Source organism: Protopterus annectens, chromosome 9.part0 (assembly GCF_019279795.1).
Source record: "Protopterus annectens isolate FY-2018-M chromosome 9.part0, PAN1.0, whole genome shotgun sequence".
NCBI lineage: Eukaryota > Metazoa > Chordata > Ceratodontiformes > Protopteridae > Protopterus > Protopterus annectens.
The window spans coordinates 486039686-486064769 of NC_056743.1; the positions used below are offsets into that span (position 1 = coordinate 486039686).

Below are 25084 nucleotides of genomic sequence, written 5' to 3' on the forward strand. Positions count from 1 at the left end.
GCACAAATTTATCTATTTTATCTTCTTGGAAAGAGGAAACTATAAATCTGAAATTTAATGTAGTCGTTGCGGCCATGAAGAATGCTTTTTCTGTGGAACATCCTTAGTCAGAGTGGCAGAATTAGCAGTTTTTCAAAGCTGCCAACAGCCACAAAAGGAGTACAAGTATGGCTGTAAGACAACAAATGTAAATGGAGAAGCCCTGCACAACAATTCTCATTCCACTGAAACTTACTAACTTTGCAAACAGCTCCACACAAAGATTTAATGCACACTACATAGCACATGCGCTCGCGCACGTGTGTATGTGTACAAAAAAAATGAGCCATTTTTTGTACCAGACATTATTCAGACCACTTTCCAGTATACTTGCCAGCTTGTGGTAGAAAGTTCCATGTGTCAAAAAAGTATAGTATGATGTTACTGAAATAAGTGCCAAAAAAATATTACTTTGGGTTTTACAGGAATCCTCTAATAAAAATATGAAAAAAAGGGGTGAAAAAACGTTGTTTACCATACCCCTCACAGTGAGAAATATGGACTAAGCCATAAACAATGGGGGGAGGGGGCAAAGGCCTCAAAATAGGGACAGTTTTTACATATTGCTCTTACAAACTTGGAAAGTTGATAATACAGCAAGTTTTGCATTAGCATGAGTTTTCTGAAGGGTATGAAGTCTGAAATTCAACTTGTCTGTCGTCATTTTCTGACCTTCCTCAATGATTTGCCAATGTTTTGTCAGAAAACCACAATTTTGTGATAAGGACCAAAAATATGAAGTAAAAATCTGGACAGTTGAGAGGTATGCTGCCTACTAGTTTTTAATCTAGAATGTAAGATTTCAGACAGCAAAAGATGCAGCCTATGGCCTGCAGTTAACAACATAAAAGTTTAGGTACTATACTGTAATATTACCTCCTTAAACCACAATAAAACAGAAATGAACTGGCTTCCAGTCAAGGGGAAGATACCAATAACATACAGTCAAATTTAGTCCAATGCCAGTATTACTGTTCCAGCACATCACCATTAATTTACCTTTTATTCACCTTTACCTTCCACTGCCAGTACTTCTGTCTTCGTAAATAGTAATTTCAATCTGTAGTGCAAAAGGTGTTAAGAAAAAGATGCACTATAAAACAGCAAAGACAATACTGACTCAAACGAGTTCTAATAAATTAAAAGAAACAACTGAAGAACAGTTGCATAAGGGTGTCATGCTCAAACCACAATGACAGAATTTTTTTGCAGTAAACCTTCAGAATAAAACAAAAGAACAGACTCAAGATCACTCCAAAGCCTTAAAGCTGCAAAGATCAGCCATACGTTACACATTACATACAGAAGCTCATACAAAAGGTTGGAACAGATGAGTAAAGATCACTAGACGCATTAGTGCTCTCCCCAAGACCTTAAATGGCTCAATAATATTTGCCAGTTTTCAAAAATTGTGTGCCTGGAAAATACTCCCTATGGCCATACATATTTAACTGCCTTCACCGCTGAAGTACAATTCATCACATATAGTTCTAAGTCTACCAAGCAGATGTCTGACAAAACAAACAATGCTTTGCTTTGGCGAAACATTTTACTTTTTCCAGGTCATTCTTTTGGTTTCAAGGGTTTGGATTCAGTTGTTAAGGACGTGAGGAGTGGTCCATGGAATGACATCACTGAGCTTAAAGAACATAGATGGCATATTAATTTTAATATGCCTGTATTCACCCTGGTCTGAATGAAAGCATGTCTATTAAGAGCATATTAAAGTTACACTCTGAATGATTTTGTGTTTTTTTGTGTAACTTTTAAAGAGTTTGTAGTGTTTTAATGCATATTAGTATTGGTTTTCCTTTAGGCTTTCTTAATGAGGGTTTCATTATATATAAAAAAAACTTTGATTGTGGTTGGTTTTACCCATGTGACATTTAACTGGAGGGATATTTAAATGTGAATTTTGTCTATTGTTGTTCTAAAGAAGTCTGTGTTACAAGGTGACAAACGCACTTAACTGTATCATTAAACATTCTTCCACGCTACATGTTGTTTCCTGTTCCAACTTTATGTTCATTATTTGCATTTGGTTCCCTATTAGAAGACCGAAGACCCATTCTTTCAAATGCATCTTGGTCAAACTCAAAAGCCTGAAACGGCAACATATCAAAGTGTCTTTTAAGCAAATTCTTTCCATGGGAAAGAATTTGCTTGGCTGCTTCGTTACTTTGCTGTTTTCGGCACTGTAGTGCGGTCTCGGTGTTGGTATATTTAAGTAGGGGGTGGGGGGGGGGTGAGGTCCCCCCACTTAATGTAATGTTTAAAATGTTTTTTTTTTTTGTTGGAACAGCGATTTTTTTCCCTAGGGGGAAAAAAATCGCTGTTCTGACAGTTTGAAATTGTAAACTTTCGCCTACATAGGGTTGATTAATCACCGTTCGCTTTTTTAAGCATTCCGTGATCTAATATAGACCCCCTTGGATTTTTGGTTCTTGGTTTGGCTATGGCTTCTCCCATTACTGGGACTTGACCTGGTTCTCAACGTTTGTGTGGACTGAATGAACTGGCTGAGAACATGGGTATGTTTAGCCAGCTGGTACAATTGCTAACTCAATAAGTTTCTTTTTTGTCTGCTTGGTGTAGTTTGGAAACCAACCTTTCATCTTCAAATGCACCTACCCCTCCTGGACAAACCTTGTTGGTGAATTTGGTATTCAACAAACTGAGTTTGCAGCGACCCCAAGAATTGTACGGAAGGATGTGGCTTATGGTAACACCAACCAGTTTAATATCAATAACTGGTTTAATTATGAGTAATAAAAACCAAATTAGACCTTGGAAGGTGTACAATATAAAGCTCGAGACAGTCCAATTCAAATCGTTTAATAGCCACAGATACACTGTATTAACATTACAAATTACGTTTTCGTTTACTCTACTTCATCAGATGTGGGCTGAAAAGTCATGTGTATGAATTTATATACATCCTAATTAAGTTCAAAACCTGTCACAAACCTTTTTATTAAAACTAACCTTTAAAAACTTTATTAGTCATAACTACACTTTATTAAAAACCTTTATAATTACTTCCATAATAAAAATGAACAAATCCAAAAAAATGACATGTGTTATTTATAATTATAATCTATTCTGTTTAAACATGTTGTTGCATTAAAAAATACATATATAATACTAAAAACTGAAATGTCAACTGTTTCTTACATAAAAAGGAGAGAAAGCTTTCCATAATCTCTTCCGCCATCTCCTGGGCACATGTAAAAATGCATTTCTACATCACAACAACGTGGCAGAGTTGATGATGTTAAAATTTGCACTGGGTGTGACGAGGATGGACAGGATTAGGAATAAATACATTAGGGGGTCAGCCCAGGTTGGAAGGTTTGGAGACAAAGCCAGAGAGATAAGATTACGTTGGTTTGGACATGTGCTGTGGAGGGATGCAGAGTACATTGGTAAAAAGATGCTAAGGATAAAGCTGCCAGATAACAGGAAAAGAGGAAGGCCTAAGATAAGGTTTATGGATGTGGTGAGAGAGGACATGCATGTGGTTGGTGTGACAGAGCAAGATGCAGAGGACAGGAAGAAATGGAAACAGTTGATCCGCTGTGGCGACCCCTAATGGGAGCAGTTGAAAGAAGAAGAACATTCAGCATTGAAATGGCAGACTTAAGTAGGAGGTTTTAGCTTTGTTCCCTCTAACAGAGCAAGAACTGACGAGCTTATTATTGATTTAAAACTATATTTGAGAAGCTTAATTTTCAACTGTTGTTGAAAGGAAAAAACTGAGGTCTGTCTGCTTATTTAATAGGAAGTCTGTATAATCTGCCACTAGGTACTCTCCTTGTTTTATTCAAAAAGATGTGTGAATTTGAATTTATAAAGTTACTGAGAACGAATTTTGATTGTAAGAAATGGAATCTTACCACCACTGAATACCAACTTTTGAATGAATTGTAACAAAACTATAAGGATGATGAAGCCTGACAAAAGCAGGGGGTGGTTACTATGAGTCACGATGATTACTTGAACAAAATGTTTGAATTTTTATATGATGGTAATTTCAATGATGAGACATTGTTGAACTATATACATATTTCTTATGCCAAGATTGACTGGCTTCTTAAAGACATGCTGGACCAGGGTGAAATTACTTATGAGGAATGGTGCTTTTTGGATGTGAAGTTCCCAAAAGTGCCTCCTGTTTTTTGACTACCCAAAGTCCATAAAGATCTTAGGGACCCCACCATTGAAACCTATTCTGAATGCCTCTAGTTCAAAAACTCACCTCCTTGCTAAATTTATTGATTTAAAATTAAAAAATGCTTTAGATGACTGTTTTCACATTTGTCAAGATTCTAGCGATTTCCTGGGGAAGCTTAGAAGAGTAATACCAATCAATTATCCTATCTTCTGTACAATTTATGTGGTTACCTTATTTAATGTAATACCACACAATGTAGGCTTGGATTGGTTCCATGAATTTTTGGTTGAATCGATCTTTTTAAACAACAGTGTCATTAACACTTCAGTTACATTAATGGAATTGGTTTTGAAGAACTTTGTATATATTGGAGGCCATTATTTGTTTTACAGAAGAAAGCAATAGCAATGGGGGCAGCTTGTGCCCCCTATTTCTACAAATACAATTTTGCTATAGTGGGAAAATAAATTTTTGTTTAATTACTCTAATCCACCCCCCACCCCCCCCCCCCGGGAATTGCACATTCAATACCTTGATGATGCGTTTATTGTGTGGAATAGGCCAACTGAAGAAGTGGATTCATTCCTTGATTACTTAGGTCACACTACACCCTTTTCTCAGATTTACTTCCAAATACAGTTATACTGATATTACCTACCTGGATGTACATGTTTCTAAGGATGTTACTAATAAAATATTTATTAGTAACATATACAGAAAACCCACTCACTCAGTCTCTTACATTTTGACAGTTGCCATCTGGGTCATAAAAAAAGAGGGGTAGTGAAAGAACATTTTGTACGTCTTTCCAGGATGGTAAGTGAAGATGACACATTTGACATGGAGGCTAGATTTTTGGGGTAGAGATTAGCATCACGTGGATACCAGTTGAGTTTAGTACAAGACTCCTTAGTGGATATTATGCAAAAAAGGTCAAATGGTTGATATACCCCCTTATTGAAGGTTAATGATGACAGTGGGAAAACTTTGGTGATGAATGGTAGCACTAAAGACCAAAAATATCCCCTTTCTTTTATTATGACCTACACGAATGACAGTGGCCAAACTGTGGACATCTTGAGGAAAAAATTGGATGGTGTTTTCTTATTTTGAGGGGCTTACTGACATCTTAGGGATTCCATCCAATGTTGTACACAGAAAAGGTAGATCACTTAAACAGATTCTGGAAGACGTTAACCATTTTGAAGAGATTGTCATCCACAAGAAAATAGTACATTTAAATGCGGTACCTGCAATCAACGTAAATATTTAATGGTGAACAAGGAAGTTAGAGTGAATGGAGTATTTTTAAAAACAAAGCTTTTTTATAATTGCATTTCTATGGGGATTGTGTATTTGGCCCACTGTACACAATGTGAGTGTTTTTATGTGGGCATCGGAGTCTTCATAAGGGGGAAAAGAGTATTCCTGTTCCTCAGAAGAATCTGAGGAAACTGAAACCTGGTCAGAGGAAGCATAATCCTTCTCCTCCTGTCTTGGCCTTTCATCAGGAGGGGGATGGGAACCCCTGATTAGGGTAATTAAATCTTCAGCCATCTTAAGTATCTGTTTCTTAGGCATGGGGCTTTGTACTGGAGAATGCTGTAGTCTTTTTTGTTTTTAAAGAAGTTTTCAGCTTTGCATAAGATTTGATGGCGAGTGTAGTCGGTCTGAAGACACCTTCTGCAACTGAAGGAGTTTCAACTGCACCGGAATCTCCTTCTGCTCTGGAGTCGGAAGGGGCTAAAGATGAAGGCTGCGGCGGCCTAGTAATCTCTGCTTGGGAATCGGAAGCCATCGGAGGTTCTAAATCATCTGTCGTCAGGGGCTGCATAGGCACCTCACTGAAAACCGGAGAACTGGCGACTGGCCCAGCAGAGGCCTCGGAGTCTGGTTTGGGTCTCGGCTGCCTGTCCTTATCCTTGCGTTTTTTTATGCATGCCGGTCGTCGGTTGCTCTGACGGCATGGTATAATTAAATTTCCTACCAAAGTAATGTCGGGCGAAATCAAAACAACACTTAATAGTTTGTTTATTAAACCTAGCACAAAACCGACAACCTGTGACGTCGTGGTCTGGGCCTAGGCAAGGAACACAATAAGAATGAAAGTCCTTATGAGGTATTTGCTTCCCACAAGAAATGCAATTGTTAACTTTTTCTGACATCGGACTGAGGCAAGAAAAGGTTCCCCAACGGGGTACTTAGCTTTATTTGAAGACTTCGGTCTGAAATTCGAATTGAAAATCTCAGGAGTCTGCCGACCGGCACTTGCGAACTGCTTCTGCTTCGGGCACCGAGCGGCAAGAAAGACAGAAGAAAATGGCGTTGGATGCCTCTTATATACCCCTGCCGCACTGACATCAGGGAAGAAGCGACAGCAACCGACGCCGGACCAAGACTTTGGAACTCTGGCCGACTGCGGGACCACCTGACGGCAGGATAACCCAAGTGTGATGACTGCAGCAGTGTAACACTAACATCTGAAAGATGCTCTTCCCCTAGAGGCCAAATCCAATTTGTAATGATTGATGAAGGTATGAGGCGTAGCCTAAGTTGCAGCTGCACAGATGTCATGTAAAGAAGCTCTGGCATGGAAGGCAGCAGAAGTTGTCACCGACCTTGTAGAAGGTACAGTTGTGTACATTTACCTTATATGTAGATGTTCGAGTGTATTCACTGTTGCAGTGATTACATCTGGGTAATCTGCTAGCAGGTTGCCCTGAGATGGCCTGAATTCCAAAGTCTTGGGTCCTGCGTCGGTTGCTGTCTTCTCTTCCATGACGTCAGGGGTATAAAACATGCAGCCAACTAAATTTTTTTTTTAGTTTTTCTTGCCCCCGATGTCAGGTGCCCCCAAAAAGGTAGCAATATTTTATATATATATATATATTTGTACATGTATATGTGTACATGCATCAATATAAATTTTACCTTATCTACAGGCAAATACACCACATAGGTTGTAGAAGACAGAGAAGGAAAGATAAACTTTAGAATGACAGGGGGAAGGCGGGGAGGGTAACCTGGACTGAAACAGTGAATACACTTGAACATCTACATTTATGTTAAGTGTACACAACTGTACTATGTTCTTCGTGTTTCACTGTTGCAGTCATTACATTTGGGTAGAATCCCAAAGCTATGGTTGGGAGGTTGGAGCTAAAAAGCATTAGGTGCGGCTATAAGGCCCTGCAGCACTGCAGTGGCAAAGCCTGCCCTGGACTTAGAGTAGAGAGGCAAATGGTAATGCTTTGTAAAGATGTGAACAGAACTCCAAGTAGCAGCCTCTAGAATGTCTTTGGTTGGTACTCCCCTGAGAAAGGCTGCTGAAGTAGCTGCAGCTCTGGTGGAATGAGACCTAATGCCCTTGGGCACAGGTTTACCAAGGTATAAGTAGCAGAAACGGATACAGTGGCTTATCCACCTTGAAACTGTCTGCTTTGAAATAGCCTTTCCTTCTGATCCCGCAGCATACAACACTAGTAACTGCTCAGTTTTTCTTAGAACTTTAGTCCTGCTCAAGTAGAATCTTAGCTGTCTGTGTACGTCCAAGGAATGCAGAATTCTCTCCCCTTTTGTTCTGCGGGTTTGGATAAAAAGTTGTCAGATGAATTGTTTGGTTAACAGCCACACTGGAAACTACCTTAGGCATAAAAGTAGGATTTGTCCTCAGAGACACCCTGTCTGGGTAAAATATGATAAAAGGCTCTACAGCCATGTGGGCCTGTAGCTCTGAGACTCTTCTTGCTGAAGTAATTGCTAGTAGCAGAGCTGTCTTCCATGATAAGAACTTTATATCAGCGGTAGCAGCTGGTTCAAATGGTGGCAGGATGAGCTTTTCCAACACATAATTGAGGTCCCATGCAAGTAATGGCTATCTTCGCGGAGGCCTTACATTTTTGGCTCCTCTAAGATACTGCTTTAGTAAAGGATGAGAAAGATTAGTGGCTCTGTATTGTAATGAGCCGAAATGGCAGAGGCATGAATTTTGATTGATGAGAAAGATAGGCCTTTGTCAAGCATCTCAGTTAAGTATTGTAATATCTGAGGAATATGTGGTTTTGCTGCATCAGTTCCTTGTGCTTGATTCCAAGCACATCTCTTTCATTTGTCAGCATAGGATTTTCTAGTACTAGGCCTTCTGACTTCCAAAATGACATCCATCACAGCTTTACTGAGAGGTGTCGTTTGCATACTTACTGGAGTAGCCATGCTGCCAGGTTCAGAGTCTGTAGTTGATTGTGCAGGATCTGATTGTTTTGCTGGGACAGTAGTTGTGGTTTTTGAGGCAAGGTCCAAGCTGGGTACTGAGACAAATTCCTGTGTACCAGTATTGGTGGGACCAGTCCAGGGCAATTAATATCATCTTTGGCTTCTCTTGTCTGACTTTTAGGAGGACCTTGGGTAGAAGAGGCAAAGGAGGAAAGGCATAAACTGATAGGTTTTTCCAAATGAAGGATAGGGTGTCCACTTTCCATGCTTGTCTGTGATAAGTCCTTGTGCAAAATCTTTTCAGTTGATAATTTTGAGGAGAGGCAAACAGATCTATGTCTGGGCTCCCCCATTTCTCTGTTATCATGCTGAAGACTTGTGGATTTAGTTTCCACTCGTGAGGATCCATAAAGTTTCTGCTTAACTCGTCTTCCAGAGTGTTTTGTATTCCTGGCAGGAATTGAGCTTGAAGATGTATTTGGTAGGTCAAAGCTGTGTCCCCACAATGCCATGGCTAATCTGCAAAGGGACCAGACAAACTTGGAAAAACTAGGAAACACTGTATAAACTCACCAAACACTCCGAAGCCCAAGTCTCAATTCCACTAAGAATATAAAGTCCAACTCGATGTAAATGAAAAAATACAAATTTATTTTTAAGCCGTTAACACCATACGCTTTTCGTCGGCTAACAGTCCGACTTCTTCAGAAAGAACAAGCAAGCAAACAGTGCCTCCCCTTCACTGAGAACATTTAAACAGTTCACCAATTGAGAATAGCAAGTCACATGACAGCATGGATGACATCTAGAGACGCTGATTTTCTAGTGGAATGTAATTTCATGGCCAACCTTTTTATCAGCAGAGGATACCCACATGACCTAGTTTCAGACCTAGTGGAAGAGGTCTAATCTAAGAGATTCTCAAGCTTTTATGAACCTATCCTTAGTCAAGGGGGTGGAAATATGACAACACAATCAGAGAGTATAGAAAAGGCACCTTACTCATTCCAAAGTTTGATTATAACTTATACTATGGATGACAGAGCCATTTTAACAACAGTCATGAAGAACTGGCCCTTGATCCTGCAGGATGAGTCCACACGTAAGGTGTTTGTGGACCCCCCAGGGTAGTCTATAGGAGAGGTTCGAATATCAAGGATATACTGGAAAGAAAAGCAAAGATTCACAGTAACAGATCAGGCATGTACAAATGATCCATGTGCCGATACTGTGGATACATAAAAACAGGGTCAAGGTTTTCCATCAATGAGGAAGTCTTCCACTTGGCAGGCAAATTCAACTGTAATAGTGCACAGTAGTGTACTTAGCCCAGTGTGCCTGCTGTCCCGCTTTCTATGTAGGCAAGACAGACACAAGATTACAAGATCGTATATATGAACACCAGTATGCCATTAGAAAAGGCAAAATGGAGAATACTCTATCTAAACATGTCAGGGAAAACTTAGGCCACAGTTTCACATTTACTGTTATCGATCAGGTTAGTTCCAACTCAAGGGGAGGCCACACTCCCTTGTATTTAGAAAGTAGGGAACTATGGTGGCAATTAAGGCTGAATGCATGTCATGTGCCTGGCCTAAATGGTTCTTTGAACCTGGCTTGCTTATTGAAGTTAAAAAGGCTCAAGAGATGACCTGTAGCAAAATCATTCCATATTGGAGGGGTTTCTACATGTCTTTCATATTTCCTTGTTACTAACAGTCACCCTTTATCATTATTTTAAATTACGGACATCATTTGAGCCTTTACCTGGTTATGTCACCTGAGTTATTATATTTTTACTTTTATTCAGCAGTAGGATTCAAGTTCCCATTACACGGCTAACATAAAAGTCCAGATTACATGCTTAGGCGGGTTAACAGGACTCAGTAAGGGAATATATGGAAAGGGTTGGGGCAGTAGGTACTGGCTCCAAGTATTGTACAGTGTTGCCAGTTTGGTCCACTTCTTGCCGGACTATGTTCTTGTAGTAGACACTATCCAGTGTCATCTAGTTAGTCTGGTGACATTGGAGAGGGTACAGAGGGCACTAGTTTCTCAGAAGCGGGTTCAATAGAATGGAATAGAGTGGAGGTTGGCAGTGACCAACTACACCCCTGAGTTTATTTATACTTACACCGGGGTAGCAGTATCGAGAAGAGTTGCAATGTAACGTGCATTAGCTACAATGACAACTTGTTATTGCCACAGGATAGTAGTTTCAAGTTAGGATATGCATACGTCTGGCAAAACAGTAACAATATTATTTTTTATAGCTTATGGATATAGCTGTCTTACTTCAGATTCCCAAAAGAGAAGGTTTTTTTCCACCTTTCTGGTGAGAGATTATCTGGCCCCGCGGGCCATTTTAACAACAGGCAGCGAGTTCTGTCTTTAAAATCTTAAAAAATGTTTTCTGTTTCCAAACTTGGCAGTGGGGGTCTACACAGCTGTCTGGTTTTTATGGTTTAAAAAATTCTTTTAAATATAACATTTTTATTATTAAAATCAAAACTGTTATTTATTTACATGTCCTAGATTTGTCAAGTGTGTATGTACACACTGTTTTATCTGGCAATTTGTTTTGCATGTAATATGGTTTCAACATCTTGGTATTGTATTATTATTACATGAGCATTTAGTTGGCCATTGTTCCCCTAGTGCTTTTTTAGTGCTGGGACTTTAATTCAGATGAGGTTCAATCATGTGACTTGCTATTCTCAATTAGTGAACTGTTTAAATGTTCTCAGTGAAGGGGAGGCACTGTTTGCTTGTTTGTTCTTTCTGAAGAAGTCGGACTGTTAGCCGATGAAAAGCATATGGTTTTAACGGCTTAAAAATAAATTTGTATTTTTTCATTTACATCAAGTTGGACTTTATATTCTTAGTGGAATTGAGATTTGGGCTTCGGAGTGTTTGGTGAGTTTAGAATCTGCAAAGGGGGTATATGAGTGTGTGTCCCCTTGTTTGTTTATATACCACATGACTGTGGTGTTGTCCGTCTATCAGTAGTTGTCCTGGATGAAGTAAGTCCTTGAAGGCTATTAGGGCATTTTGAATAGCTAGCATCTCTTTCTGGTTGATATGTAGATGCATTAGTTTTGGTGCCCATATGCCCTGAATGCATCTTCCTGCCATGTGGGCCCCCCCAGGCATAATCTGATGAGTCTGTTAAGGTTTGGCTGGCAGGGGGTAGAGTAAAGGGCCGTCCCATGTTTTGGTGGCAGGCCTTTGCCCACCATAGAAACTCCTGTTGCAAGCAGGGAATGAGAGGAATCATTGTTTCCAGACTGTGTGAATGTTGACTCCATAAACTCTCTAGGTACCATTGAAGTTTCCTCATATGCAGTCTTGCATATGTAATTAGTAGGATGCCATGAAGCTCAGAGCCTGCAGAATTTGTCTCGCAGAAGACTGGGTTTTTTTTGCCATCAGTTTGAAGTAAGTAGTCAGTTGCCTTTGTTTGTCCAGCGTGAGGTAAGCCATCTGGGCAGTTGCATTCAAGCTTGCACCCAGGAATGTTATCTTTTGAGAGGGTACCAGTTGTGATTTCTTTTCATTTATTGCGTACCCTAGGCACGTTAGAAGCCTTCTCACAAATGCCAGGTGTCGTAGAAGAGAGTGTCCTTGTTCTGCTTGAATGAGACAGTCGTCCAAGTAAGGATATATCTGAATACATCTTTGCCTGCAAAATGCAATTACTGGTGCCAGGCACTTTGTAAAGACCCTGGGCGCAGTAGATAAGCCAAAGGGCAGTGCAGAGAATTGGTAATGCATTAAGCCAGCCTTGAATCTGAGGTATCTTCTGCACGCCTGTCTTACTGGGACATGCAGGTATGCCTCTTTTAGGTCTAAAGTCACCAGCCAAGCATTCTTGCCCAGCATGGGCAGAAGCTGCTGCAAAGTGAGCATTTTGAATTTTGGAATGTCCAGGTATGTGTTAAAAATCGATAAATCCAGTATTGGCCGCCAGGCCTTGTACTTTCTGGGTACCAAGAACAGTCTTGAGTAAAAACCTTGTCCTTTTTCCTGTTCTGGTACTGTCTGAATGGTCCCCATATCTATGAGGGACGTAACCTGTTTCTGTGCCTCTGCCCATTGATTTTTGGCAGATCTGGCCAACCATTTGTCATTGGCAGAGTGTGGAAATGGAATTTGCATCCCTGTGATACGATGTTTAGTACCCACTTGTCTTGGGTTATTAACTGCCAATTTTGAGCAAAAAGTGCTAATTTTCCCCCTATGGGTGCTGCCAAAAGATAAGTCCTTGGTGTAGGCAGAGGGGAAGTCATTGGGATTGTTTTCTGTAGGTTTGCGCTTTATCTCCTCCAGATTTAGAGGTGGATGCGCCCCATTGCTTTGACCTGTATGAGTCTTGAGCCTGTTACCTGGAACCCTTAGGGCATCTGGATTTGCCCCTTTGAGCTCTGACACAGGAAAGGACCAATTTTTTGTAGGCCAGTGTCTACTGAATCTTGGTGGCTGCACTTGCTAGCAATCTTTAACAGTTTGCACAGACTTAGCTTTGTCTTCCATTTTCTTTAAAACCTATTCTGCCTTAATACCAAAAAGAGAATCATGCTATAAATGTGTATCTAGCAATTTAGCTTTAACATGATCAGGCACATTTTGTTCCTTTAACCAGGCATGCCTCCTAATCACAGATCTAGTAACTGCGGCCCTGCAGGAAGCCTCTAAAGAATCAAAACCACATTGCAAAGTATGCTTTCAACTTGTTCAGCTGTATGCAATAATTCCTGTAATTCTTTATTTTCTGCACATTCTGAAATCAACATTTTCGGTTTCAGCAATCCCGTAACATGTTGTTGGCACTTAAGCATATGAAACTGACAATTTAAGGCCCCGATTGCCAAGGTTGCAGATGTATACACCTTTTTTCCCCATCTGTCCAGTGCCCTAGAATCTCTGTCAGAGGGGGTAGGGTTTTTTGCTACTGAGGCCGTAAGTCCCTTTGGACCCAGTGAAATAGTTTCAGGATCAGCAGCAGGGTTTCTAAATAAAAAATTTATGTGAGTCGGGGATTCTGTAATATCGATCAGGCTTACTGGGAGCCGGAGGTAAGGAGTCAGGGGTCAAGCTTGACTCCAAAAACACATCATCCACAACGTTTAAAACAGGGGGGAATGGCTAAAGGCTTGTGCTGAGGGAGAAGGAGGAAATCCCTGAGCCTCTTTTTTGATTCTAAGATGTCTTGACTCTCCCAGTGAAAATGCTCCCTCAAAGTATGCAAGGTTTCTCCAAATGAATAATCCTCAGGAGGAGATGCAGATGGAATAGACTCCTCAGCATCAGAATCCGCATAGGGAGGAATAAATAATTCCTGATCAGAACTGAAGAAGAAGAAATAGAAACCTGATCTGAAGATTTATAATCAGTGTCTTGCCTAGGCCTCTTATCTGGAGGGGGATGGGTACCCCTGATCAAGGTAATAAGGTCTTCAGCCATTTTGACCATCTGTTTTTTAGGCATAGAGGCCTGTGCACGTGGCTCATGTGTCAGTTTTTTATGTTTAGAAGTTTGTCTGGTTTTGCAGCTGTTGTCGGTTTGATATACAAATGTTGAGGTCTGAAAACACCCTCAAAAGCCGGTGCCTGCTCAGCGGCTCCAGACCCATCCGAGGGAGATACATCCATCGGTCCAATACCTTGAGTATCTTGTGGCATGCCAGACTCCACATGGGTGTTGGTAGAGGCCTGCGACTCGAAGTCAGCAGGTATCAGCGGCTGCGAATGCACCTCACTGAGTACCGGCGAACTTGCTTAGAAGAAGCTTAGTCGTCGGTTTTGGATCTCGACTGCCTTTCTCTGTCCTTTTCTTTGTGTTTTTTATGTACTCCGGTAGTCTGATTGCTATCCGACATTTCTGGGTAGTTAAATCTGTTTCCAAAATACTTTGATGCAAAAATATACCAACGCTTAATAGTGTGTTGGTTAAATCTAGCACAAAACCGACAGCCAGGCACATTGTGATCAGGGCCTAGGCAAGGAATACAGTATAAATGGAAATCCTTATGAGGTATTTGCTTCCCACAAGTAATACAATTATTAACTTTTTCTGACATTGGTAAAAAGCAATTAAAAAGTTTCCCCAACGGGGTACTTAGCTTTAGTGAAGACTTCGGTTCTGAAACTCAAACTCGAATATTTTAGTAGTCGACCGGCCGGCACTTGCGAAATGCTTCTGCTTCGGGCACCGTGCGGCAAAAAAGACTAAAGAAAATGGCGTCGGCTGCATGTTCTATACCCCTGACGACTTGACGTCATGGAAGAGAAGACCACAACCAGCGCAGGACCCAAGACTTTGGAATTCAGGCCGACTGAGGGCAACCTGCCAGCATATTACCCAAATGTAATGACTGCAACTGTGAAACACGAAGAACATTGAGCCTTTATGGTAGTAGGCAATGGCATATTACGTTGAGTATAAATGAAGGTCAAAAGGTCTTTCAACCATCTAGCCAATGTGACCTTAGCAACAGCACATCCTAATCTAGGTCCAGAATAGGCCAAAAATAACTGGTCTAATTTACGAGAGGCCTTAGTCCTGTTCAAGTAGAAGCGTATTTACCTGTGAATATCTAGGGTATGTAGGCAATACTCTCCTTTGTTTGAATGACTGGGGAAGAAAACTGGAAATTCAATGGTTTGATTAATGGACATTTCAGAGATCACTTTTGGCAGAAATGAAGGATTAGTTCTCAAAGACACTATCTCTATGAAAAATCAAGTATGGACTCTTGATGCATAAGGCTTGAAGCACAGAGATATGTCTGGCAGAAGTAATGGCGACCAAAAACAAGGTTTTCCATGACAAATATCTGAGGTTGCAAGAAGAAGCTGGTTTGAAAGGTGGCATTGTCAGAGCTTGTAGAACTAATGGCAGGTCCCATGGTTGAATAGGTTCTCTAAAAGGGGGCTTCAGATGATTCACACCTTTTATGAAGGTCTTGCATAATCTGTGTGACATAAGAGAGGAGTCTTGGACACCCTCATGGAAATTAGATATTGCAGCCAAATGAACTCTAATGGTAGAGGCCGACAGACCCGATGGAAATAGGTTGGCCAGATACTCTAGTATTATCGACACCGGTGCTGAGAAGGGATTTACTTGTTTTTCTTTCAGCCAACAGGTAAATCTTTTCCACTTGCTTAGATAAGTAATTCTAGTGGAAGACTTATGAGATGCAATAGGAATGTCACATACAGGCAAAAAAAGATCATTCTGCCTGGCAATCAAGGAAATTGGACGAGCCAAGCTGTGAGCTTCAGGCTGTCCAAGTTGGGATGAATCAGGTTCTGCGGATGTGAGATCAATCCCGGGGTTGGATGAAGAATCCGTGGTTGATCTAGCATGCGAGGCCAAAGGATGGGGAACCAAATCTGACAAGGCCAATATGGTGCTATGAGGATCACCTTGCTCTTCAACCGACAGGCTTTCTTCAGAAACTGGGGAACGAGGGGGTCGAGGTGGGAATGCATAAAGAAGACCCGATGGCCAATCGTGGACTAGAGCATCCCTGGGTGACTGTCCCGGAGGGGGAATCAGGGCAAATTAGTTGCTGCATTTGTAGTTGGTCGGGGATGCAAAGAGGTCGCAGCAAGGATGGCCCCAGCAGTGGAACATCTTCGCCGCTATCAAGGGATTCAGGGATCACTCGTGAGGTTGTAGAATGCACCTGCTGAGTCGGTCTGCTATCACGTTGGAACTCCCAGAAATGTGCGTTGCTAGAAGAAAACGGTTGGTAGCCATCGCCCACTGCCATATCCTCATGGCCTCTCGACAAAGGGGGTAAGATTTGGTTCCACCTTATTTGTTGATGTACCACACCACCGCCATGTTGTCTGATTGTATCGCAATCATCCCAGATGGCAGCAGGGGATGGAATGCTAGCAACGCCAGAAGCATCACCCTCAGCTCTAGAACATTTATATGCAGTTGGGCCTCCAATTCAGACCTGCCTTGGACTGTCTGTCCCTGACATAGCTCCCCCCACCCCATCAAGGAGGTGTTCGTGGTCACTGTAGCCTTGGGCTGCTGGGGGGGAGAAGGGGCAAGACCACTGTGACGGCTTGTGGGTCATCCAACAATTTAAATCCTGTTTGCACCTGTGGGTTACTCGAATCTTGGCTGAAAGAGGATGCTGAAAAGGATACCACTGGGTGAGCAGTAGCCATTGTAGAAGCCTCATATGAAACCAGGCCAGGGGAACAATGGTGATGGAGATTGCCATGGAACCCACCAGCTGTAGGACAGAGTGTGCTGTGGATTTCTCCCTTGAAAGGATTGGGATCAGTTGTTGCTTTATCCTTAGAATTCTGTGCTCTGGAATGGACGCTCTGCAATTCTTTGTACTCAAGATGACCCCTATGAATTGTGTGGACTGAGATTGGATTTTTGCCAGTTTATGGTTATGCCTAGCCTTTGTGCAGCGAGGAGAGAGTATGCCAAGGCTTCTTCAAACAGATGTCTGGTGGGGGCGGAGATAAGCCAGTCGTCTAGGTATGGAAACACCTGGAATCCTTGTAGTCGCAAGTGAGCTGACACGACTGCCATGCACTTTGTGAACACTCTGGGGGCTGTAGAAAGTCCGAAGGGCAGTACTCTGAACTGGTAGTGACTGGCTCCCGCACGGAAGCTCAGAAATCTTCTAGATGGCCTGTCCACTTTTATGTGGTAGTACGCATCTTGAAGATCTATCAAGCACATCCAATCGTCTTTTTCCAAAAGCGGGAGGATAGACTGTATTGTGACCATCTAGAATTTTTGTACTCTTACAAACTTTTCAATACACTGAGATACAAAATTGGTCTCCAGTCCCCAGTTTTCTTTGGCACCAAAAATAGTCTTGAGTAGCATCCGGATCCTATCTGGTCTGGAGGGACTATTTGGATAACACTTTTTCTTTGCAGCTTTTCTATCTCTAGTGCTGCTTCTTCCCTTTGACTGGGTGGAATGTCGGGTAGGTTTTCTGAAGGGACAGGACAAAGATCGAAGGAGATATGATAACCTCTGGTTATAATCCTTTGTACCCAAGAATCGGTGGCGATGGTTAGCCAGGCAGAAAGTACAAGGACAAATGACCCCCAACCACCTCCAGAGGAAAGGAGTTGAGCCGCTCTTCAGGAGCGCTGGAAGGATTGGCCAGGAAAAGAGTCCCTGGAACCCTGGTTACGCTGACCCCCTCTGCCCCAAAAGTGGCGCCTTCCCTGTGAGTTTCCCCCTCTGCCTCTAGGGGAGAACTCGGCCTGTGTGTCACGGAAAGGACCCGGAGACTTCTTGAACCATATCTTCCCACTCTTTTGGTTTCGGGAGAAAGCACGTTGATGGGAAGAATAACGGACACCTACGGCAGAAAGGGTCTTACTGTCCTGTTCACATCTGGCCAGTGTGCTTTTAACTTTGGGTCCAAACAATGAAGAGGCTTCAATGGGAGCGTTAAGAAAGGAAGCCTTAAAGGGTTCCGCAAAATTGCACAAGCGCATCCAGGCTTGTCTCAAGACCACAGTTGAACCCGCCGCTCTAGCTGCTCCTTCTGATGTGTGAGATATCAGTCACATGGAAGAGTTAGATATTGACTCAGTGGTGGTCAGCTGAGAGGCCACTTTGTCACTGACCTCATCAGACACTGCACCAGCCAAGGTTTCAGAGAGCTCAAAAATTAAATCCCTTTGAAGCCTGGTAAAGTGCGCCATATAATTCAGGGACCTGACAGCAAAGGTTGCTGATGCAAAGGTACGCTTCCCTATCCTGTCCAGGGCTCGGTACTCTCTGTTTGGCGGATGGACAGTCTGGCTTTCTTCTTCCACCAGATCATTTTTGGTTGCAGCCGCCAGCACCACAGCATCCACAGGTAGACATTTAGACCAATGGGGATTCATAGCAAGAGGAGACAAAATCTTATCTGGCCTCCAAGGAATAGCCTCGGCGGTGTCAGGAGCCTTCCACGCACACTGCACGATGAGCCAGACTAGTTCATCGACAGGAGGAGTAATCCAGGAGGTAGGGGGCCGGTCGCGAAAAGCCTGCAGGAACACAGACTCCTCAGAGGTCGGATTACAGGGCTGCCAGTCACCTCTCTGTTTAAGGATTTCAAGGATATCACCAAAGGATACCTCAGAGGGTGACCGAGGGGATCCTTCCCCATCATCAAAGTCTGTGTCTTCAGTGAGGGACTCCTCTGTGGAGTTCATGTGCTTCCTCTTGCATGAACTTTTCCGGTGAACTTCCTCAGAAGCGGAAGATGGGGAAGACAACGGAAAGGGGGTTTCCTGTGGGAATATGGCCTGAGGCCCTTGCGCTCATGTCTGCTGGGTGCGACTTGTGAACATAGTGGTCCAGAGGATGGCGGGGAGATGGACAGCACAGTATCGCCAGCAGAAGCCAGAGCCTTCTCCATCAGTTGGAAGGCTGGTCCACCTGAAGAGGGGTGAGAGTCCAGGACAGGGGTCACCTCTCCCATAAGTGGCTCAGCCTGCTGACCCGGAGTACCCGGATGGCTGTGAAACAACAAATTACGCGTGTCACAACTATCATCCTGGGTCGTAGCAAAACTCTCCTGCCATGAAGGCAATTGCGGTTCCTTAGTGAGGTCCATAAAGGGAACTGTAGAGGGAGAAGACTGTGCTATATCAATGGACTCAAAAGGCAATGAAGGAGGAGAATAAGAAGGGGTCTTTGGCGATGGGTGATCACCTCCCAAGGAAGGATAGGTCCTGGGGGGGCTAGCATACCTCTGGCCAGAAGCACTTGATCCACAAGACGCAACACGTGTTCAGAAAGGCTTCTAGTGGACCTCATGGAGACAGCTGAGGGAGAAACAGGTCTGTCCACAGAAGAGAAGATCGGTGCCCACCTCACCAGTCCGCACTAAGAACAACTGTGCCGAGAGAGACTGGACTACGGGTGTCTGCACCGAAGAAATCATTGGTGCCGAGGTCACGGTCTGCACTGACAAAAAGATCAGTGCCAAAGTGGTTGCCAGTACTGAAGCGAAACTGGAACCGACAAAATTGGTATCAATAACTGAGGCGTCGGTTCCGAGTACGATGTCGGAGCCGACGTGGTCAAGGTCTGTGCCGATGTAGTAGTCGCAGTAGTCTGGACCGAGGAGCCCCTCGGTACAGACACAGTAAAGGCTACAGTAGACGGAGCTGAAATCACTGATGGTGCCGAAGGTCTAGGCACCGAAAGCGATGGGGCCGACAGTGAGCTCCGAAGCAGAAATCTTAGCCTTCTTAGGTGTTGGTTGGCGGGAGTCCCCAGCCGGGAAATAAAGCAGAGACTTGGCCCTTGTAGGATCATCCGATATTTTCTTATGGGTTCTAGGAAGGGTTGAAGCCTCCAACCCAGAAATAGCCTCTGAAAAGGGAGATTTAAGAAGTCCCTTCATAACAACTTATTTTTCCTCTCAATCAAAGTTCTGTTGGAAAAAATTTTTACAAATACCACAGGGCTGGTTCAACAGATAAGTGAGACACACCCAAGCAATAAACACACAAAGTGTGTGCATCTGATGTAGGTAATTTGTGTCCACAATCTGAACTTTTAAATCCCGGACTACCTTTTTTATCTGCCATGATAGAAAAAGAGACAGAAGAAAGGGTACCAGCAATGGTATGAAAGAATACCCAAAGGTAATGAAGAAAAAAAGGGTTTACCAACGATGGTAAGGGAGAAAATACCTTGCGGTAAAAAGTGCAGAGTAAAGAGAAGGAAACTCAAGGAAATACAGTCGCTAAATGCGATAGGGTAAGAGACAACAAAACACTTTTCTGACAGAAAAAAGTTATATTAGACTAGTCTAACAACAAATATCTATACTTGGCTCAAAAAAAGCAGCTTGACATGACTGAATGGCGATGCGGCAAACGAAATCTGAGGTAACAGGGAGAGGGGAATTCTGGGTAAGAATTTAGCTCGAGAGTTTGTAGCTGACAAGAGCTTGGAAGATGGCCGTCTCAGTTCCGAGGTCGGAACCGATACCCATATGTAAGGAATGAACAAGGATTAACACTATCAGATCTGCTCTTTCTCCAGAACAGGTAGTATGGCCTAAAACAATTAATATTTCTGGTGACTGATTTTTTTGGGGCTCCCTTTACCCTACAAATTCTAAAGCAAGGAATACAAAGATGTGAACATCGAAGGAAAGAAATTCAAGAGAAAGAACTCTTTTCAGGATTGAGAATCAAAACCCTCAAGAAAATGTGGAATAACACAACTAGTATGGAACTTACGGCAGAGACAGTTAACAGAAGCTGAATTTTCTTTACTTAAAAAAGGTTTGTCTTTTATTCAGTCTCAAAGGGCTGATTTAGCTGACATTATTCTAGAGCTGAAATTGTTTCTATGAAAAATAGCTCAAAGAGCAGTTTGTTTTTTCTATGTCACATGAAAAAGTGTAAGTAACTATAAAAAGCCAAGTGCTTTTTGTACAACATTGTCTTCCACTCTGGAAGTTTTTTCAAACGTATGTGAACAACAGATTTATAATAGTTTTGAAACCAATAGCGAGTATAAACAAAATAGGTTTTATAACTTAAATAAAAATGAAACAAAAGCACTTGAAAATTTACAGATATATAGTAACATTGTAATACAACCAGCCGATAAAGGCAATTCCTTTGTTGTGTTAGATAAAGAGTATTATGTTACTATTATTATGTTACTCTCAACCTTCCATCTCCAAAATGAGGAACACTCACCTTCATAATGTGGAACAAATGGGCAAAATGTGGAACACATACTAATGGCTTACTAACAACTTCAAATAGGAAGGTCATAGGATGGTTAACATATGCTGATTTCATTTATAAAGAAGATCCCTTAATGTATTAATATGATTAATTTCTATTTACCATGGATCTCACTCAAAAAAATTCCTAACACTGAATGTGTGACAGACTCTTTCAATGTGGAACTTTAGTAATGAGGTACACTTGAGAGGTATGCTATGAACACCATGCTTACAAATGACAACACATATACCAGCATAGAACTTTATTCTGTACAAAAGTTAATTGAAAGGTTCACGAAGTCACTTGTTAACTGCTTTGAAGAAATGGTTATTTCTAAAGAAATGTTCCAGTATCTTATAGTATAACATCCTGTTGTACCTAGATTGAATGGTTTACCGAAAATACATAAAAGTCTAGTAACTCCAGCTTTTAGACCCATAGTAGCTGGAGGAGGATGGCTAACCGAACTGGCATCTTTATATGCAAAAAGACATTTAAGACCCATTTTAGACAAGTATGCTATTGTTTTGCATGATACAGAACATTTCTTAAGTGAGTTTTACTCTTTTCTTGAGAGTTATGCTGAAACTGGTACACAGATTATGGTAAGTTTAGATGTTAGGTCTCTGTTTACGGTTATACCTAACCAAATAGGTCTTTCCTATGTAAAAAATTTCCTTAAAGAAAGCTCTCTCACTGATGAAAAAATAGTTTATTTGCTACCTTACAGAGCTAGTACTAGAATATAATATTTTTCTACTTGAGAAACAATATTACTTGCAGACCTCTGGCATAGCTATGGGCATGTCCTGTGCCAATAGCTACACCAATATGGTCATGGCATACTGGGAAAATGTAAACTTCTTAAATGTTGAACAATTTAATGTGCATGTAAAATTCTATCGATGTTTTGTTGACATATATTTTATGGAAAGGAGACTTTGATTTTCTAAGTGCTATAAATTCAAGTACACCCTTCCTTAAGTTTACTATGAAACATTCTTGCACTTATATAGATTTCCTTGATGTTACCCTGTATAGGGGCATGGATGAAAAGCTGCACACTAAGACATATAGAAAACCATGTTATACACAGTTATCTTGAATGTAATATTATGCATCCACCACATATTTTTGGAAATGTGTTAAGAGGTCAACTTTTTGCCGCCTCACAGCAAGAGGTTCTCTGGTTCGATCCTTAGATGGGGTGCCTTCTGTGCAGAGTCTGCATGTCCTCCCTGTGGTCGCGTGGGTTTCCTCCCACATCCCAAAGACATGCTGTAGGTGTATTTGACACTCTAAAGTGGCCCAGTGTGTGTGCGTGTGTGCCTTCTGTGGAAGGTTGGGCGCCGGGCTGGCAACTCAACCCCGTAAAACACCACTGCCAATCATCAGCGGACAGTGATTCGCTGTGGCGACCCCTAACCGGGAAAAAGCCGAAAGAAGAAGAGGTAATAGGTCAACTTTTAAGAGTTTCTGGGCTCCATGACGGGTTGGGAGGGTGGCCTAATGGTTAAGGTGTTTGCCTTACAAACACAAGGTGCAGGGTTTGAGTTTCACAAGGGGTAATTGGCTAGGCTTAAAATGGCTTGCAAGGGCAATTAGCCTAGTACTAATCTATGAACAAGAATTTGAAACTGTGTACCACTAGTATGGAATTTACAGTTCATGGTTATAAACCTTTTGAAGTTAGTAAAGCACGTGAAAGGGTCAATTTGACAAAGTAGTGGATTCCCGTTTTTTTCACGTAAAGAAAACATAAGAAAGAATGCCCATAATAATAGTTAACAGCAATGCAACTTATTGTATGACTTTTAGTACTGACAGTATAGATATAAAAATATTGCAAAAAATTGACATTTTATCTTCTGACCCTATTCTATATGAGTTTTAGTGCAGCCCCAAATTTTGTTTATAAAAATAAAAAATCGTTGAAAAGAGCTTTGTTTCCTTAACACAAGTAAACTACAGCGACCTAGTATTAGAAAGTACAGTTGTGTACCTACCATAAATGTAGATGTTCTAGTGTATTCACTGTTGCAGTCATTACACTTGTGTTATCCTGCTGGCAGGCTACCCACAGTCTGCCTGAATTCCAAAGTCTAGGTCCGGCGTCGGTTGCTGTCGCCGCTTCCCTGATGTCAGTGCGCCAGAGGTATATAAAAGATGCAGCCAACGCCATTTTCTTCAGTTTTTCTTTCCCCAGATGTCAGGTGCCCCCAAATAGGTAGGCTAAATATTATGCCAATATGTATGCATGCATTAAAATAAACATTTCCTTCATCTACAAGCAAATACACCACATAGGTTGTATAGGATAGAGAAGTACAGATAAGTCCCAGCAAGAAAAGGGGGATGGTGGGTGAGTAACCTGGACTGCAACAGTGAATACACTCGAACATCTACATTTATGGTAGGTACACAACTGTACTACGTTCATCGTGTTTCACTGTTGCAGTCATTACACTTGGGTTGAATCCCAAAGATGAGTTTGGGTGGCTGGATCTAAATAGGATTAGGAGAGGCTATAAGGCCCTGCAGAATTGCAGTGGCAAAGCCTGCCCTGGATTTAGAGTAGAGAGGTAAGTGGTAGTGCTTGGTAAAAGTCTGCACTGAACTCCAGGTTGCAGCCTCTAAAATGTCTTTGGTTGGTACTCCTCTGAGGAAGGCTGCTGAAGTGGCTGCTGCTCTGGTAGAATGTGGCCTAATGCCCTTAAGCACTGATTGTCCATGTTGTGAATAGCAGAAACGAATGCAGTGGCCTAACCATTTTGAAATAGTCTGCTTTGAGATAGCCTTTCCTTGTGATCCTGCAGCATATGCCAGTAAGAGTTGCTCAGTCTTTCGGAAAGCTTTAGTTCTGTCCAAGTAGAAGCGTAGCGGTCTGTGTATGTCCAAAGAATGCAGGAGTCTCTCACCCTTACTCTGTGGGTTTGGATAAAAAGCAGACAAATGAATGGTTTGGTTAAGGGCCACACTGGACACTACTTTAGGCATATATGTCGGGTTCGTCCTCAGAGAAACCCTATCTGGATGGAAATTGATAAAAGGTTCCACAGCCATGAGTGCCTGCAACTCTGAGACTCGTCTTGCAGAGGTTACTGCTAGAAGCAGAACTGTTTTCCAAGATAAGAACTTTATTTCAGCTGTATTGGCTGGCTCAAAAGGCGGCAGTGTGAGTTTTTCCAAGACATAATTGAGGTCCCATGCAGGTATTGGTGCTCTCCCTGAGGGTCTTATGTTTTTGGCCCCTTTGAGGTACTGCCTTAGCAACGGATGTGAAAAAATAGCTGGTTCCGTATTGTAATGAGCTGAAATGGCAGAGGTATGGATTTTAACTGATGAAAAGGATAGGCCTTTGTCCAGCATCTCAGTTAGGTATTGTAAAATCTGAGGAATATTTGGTACAAACGTGTCAATTCCTTGTGCCTGGTTCCAAGCACAGAATCTTTTCCATTTTTCTGCATAAGATTTTCTGGTACCGGGCCTCCTGGCCTCCAAAATAACATCCATCGCTGCTTTAGAGAGAGGTGTGTTCTGAATGGCTACATTATCCACCATGCTGCCAGATTTAGGATTCTGAGTTGGCTGTGCAGGATCTGATTGCTTCGTTGGGTCAGTAAGTGAGGAATTAGAGGCAATTTCCAGGCTGGGCCTTGAGACAAGCTCTTTAGGATTAGGTACTAGTGCTGGCAGGACCAGTCTGGAGCAATTAGAATCATTTTTGGCTTCTCTTGCCTGACCTTTAGGAGTACCTTGAGGAGGAGAGGCAGAGGAGGAAAGGTGTATACTGTTAGGGTTTTCCAGCTGAATAATAGAGCATCCACTTTCCATGCTTGCTTGTGATAAGTCCTTGTGCAAAATGTATATAGTTGGCAGTAGTGAGGGGAGGCAAATATATCTA

At 42.1% G+C, this 25084-nt stretch overlaps 1 protein-coding gene across 1 annotated transcript in view; it reads right to left on the reverse strand.

Annotated features, from left to right (window-relative positions):
- The window catches only part of LOC122811288 (golgin subfamily A member 7), a 435299-nt gene that overhangs the window by 36495 nt on the left and 373720 nt on the right, over positions 1-25084 (reverse strand). The window contains exon 5 of the mRNA XM_044083034.1: positions 1039-1099. Coding sequence (XP_043938969.1) covers positions 1052-1099 — 48 coding nt within the window. The 3' untranslated portion in view covers positions 1039-1051. The remainder of the gene's footprint in view (positions 1-1038; positions 1100-25084) is intronic.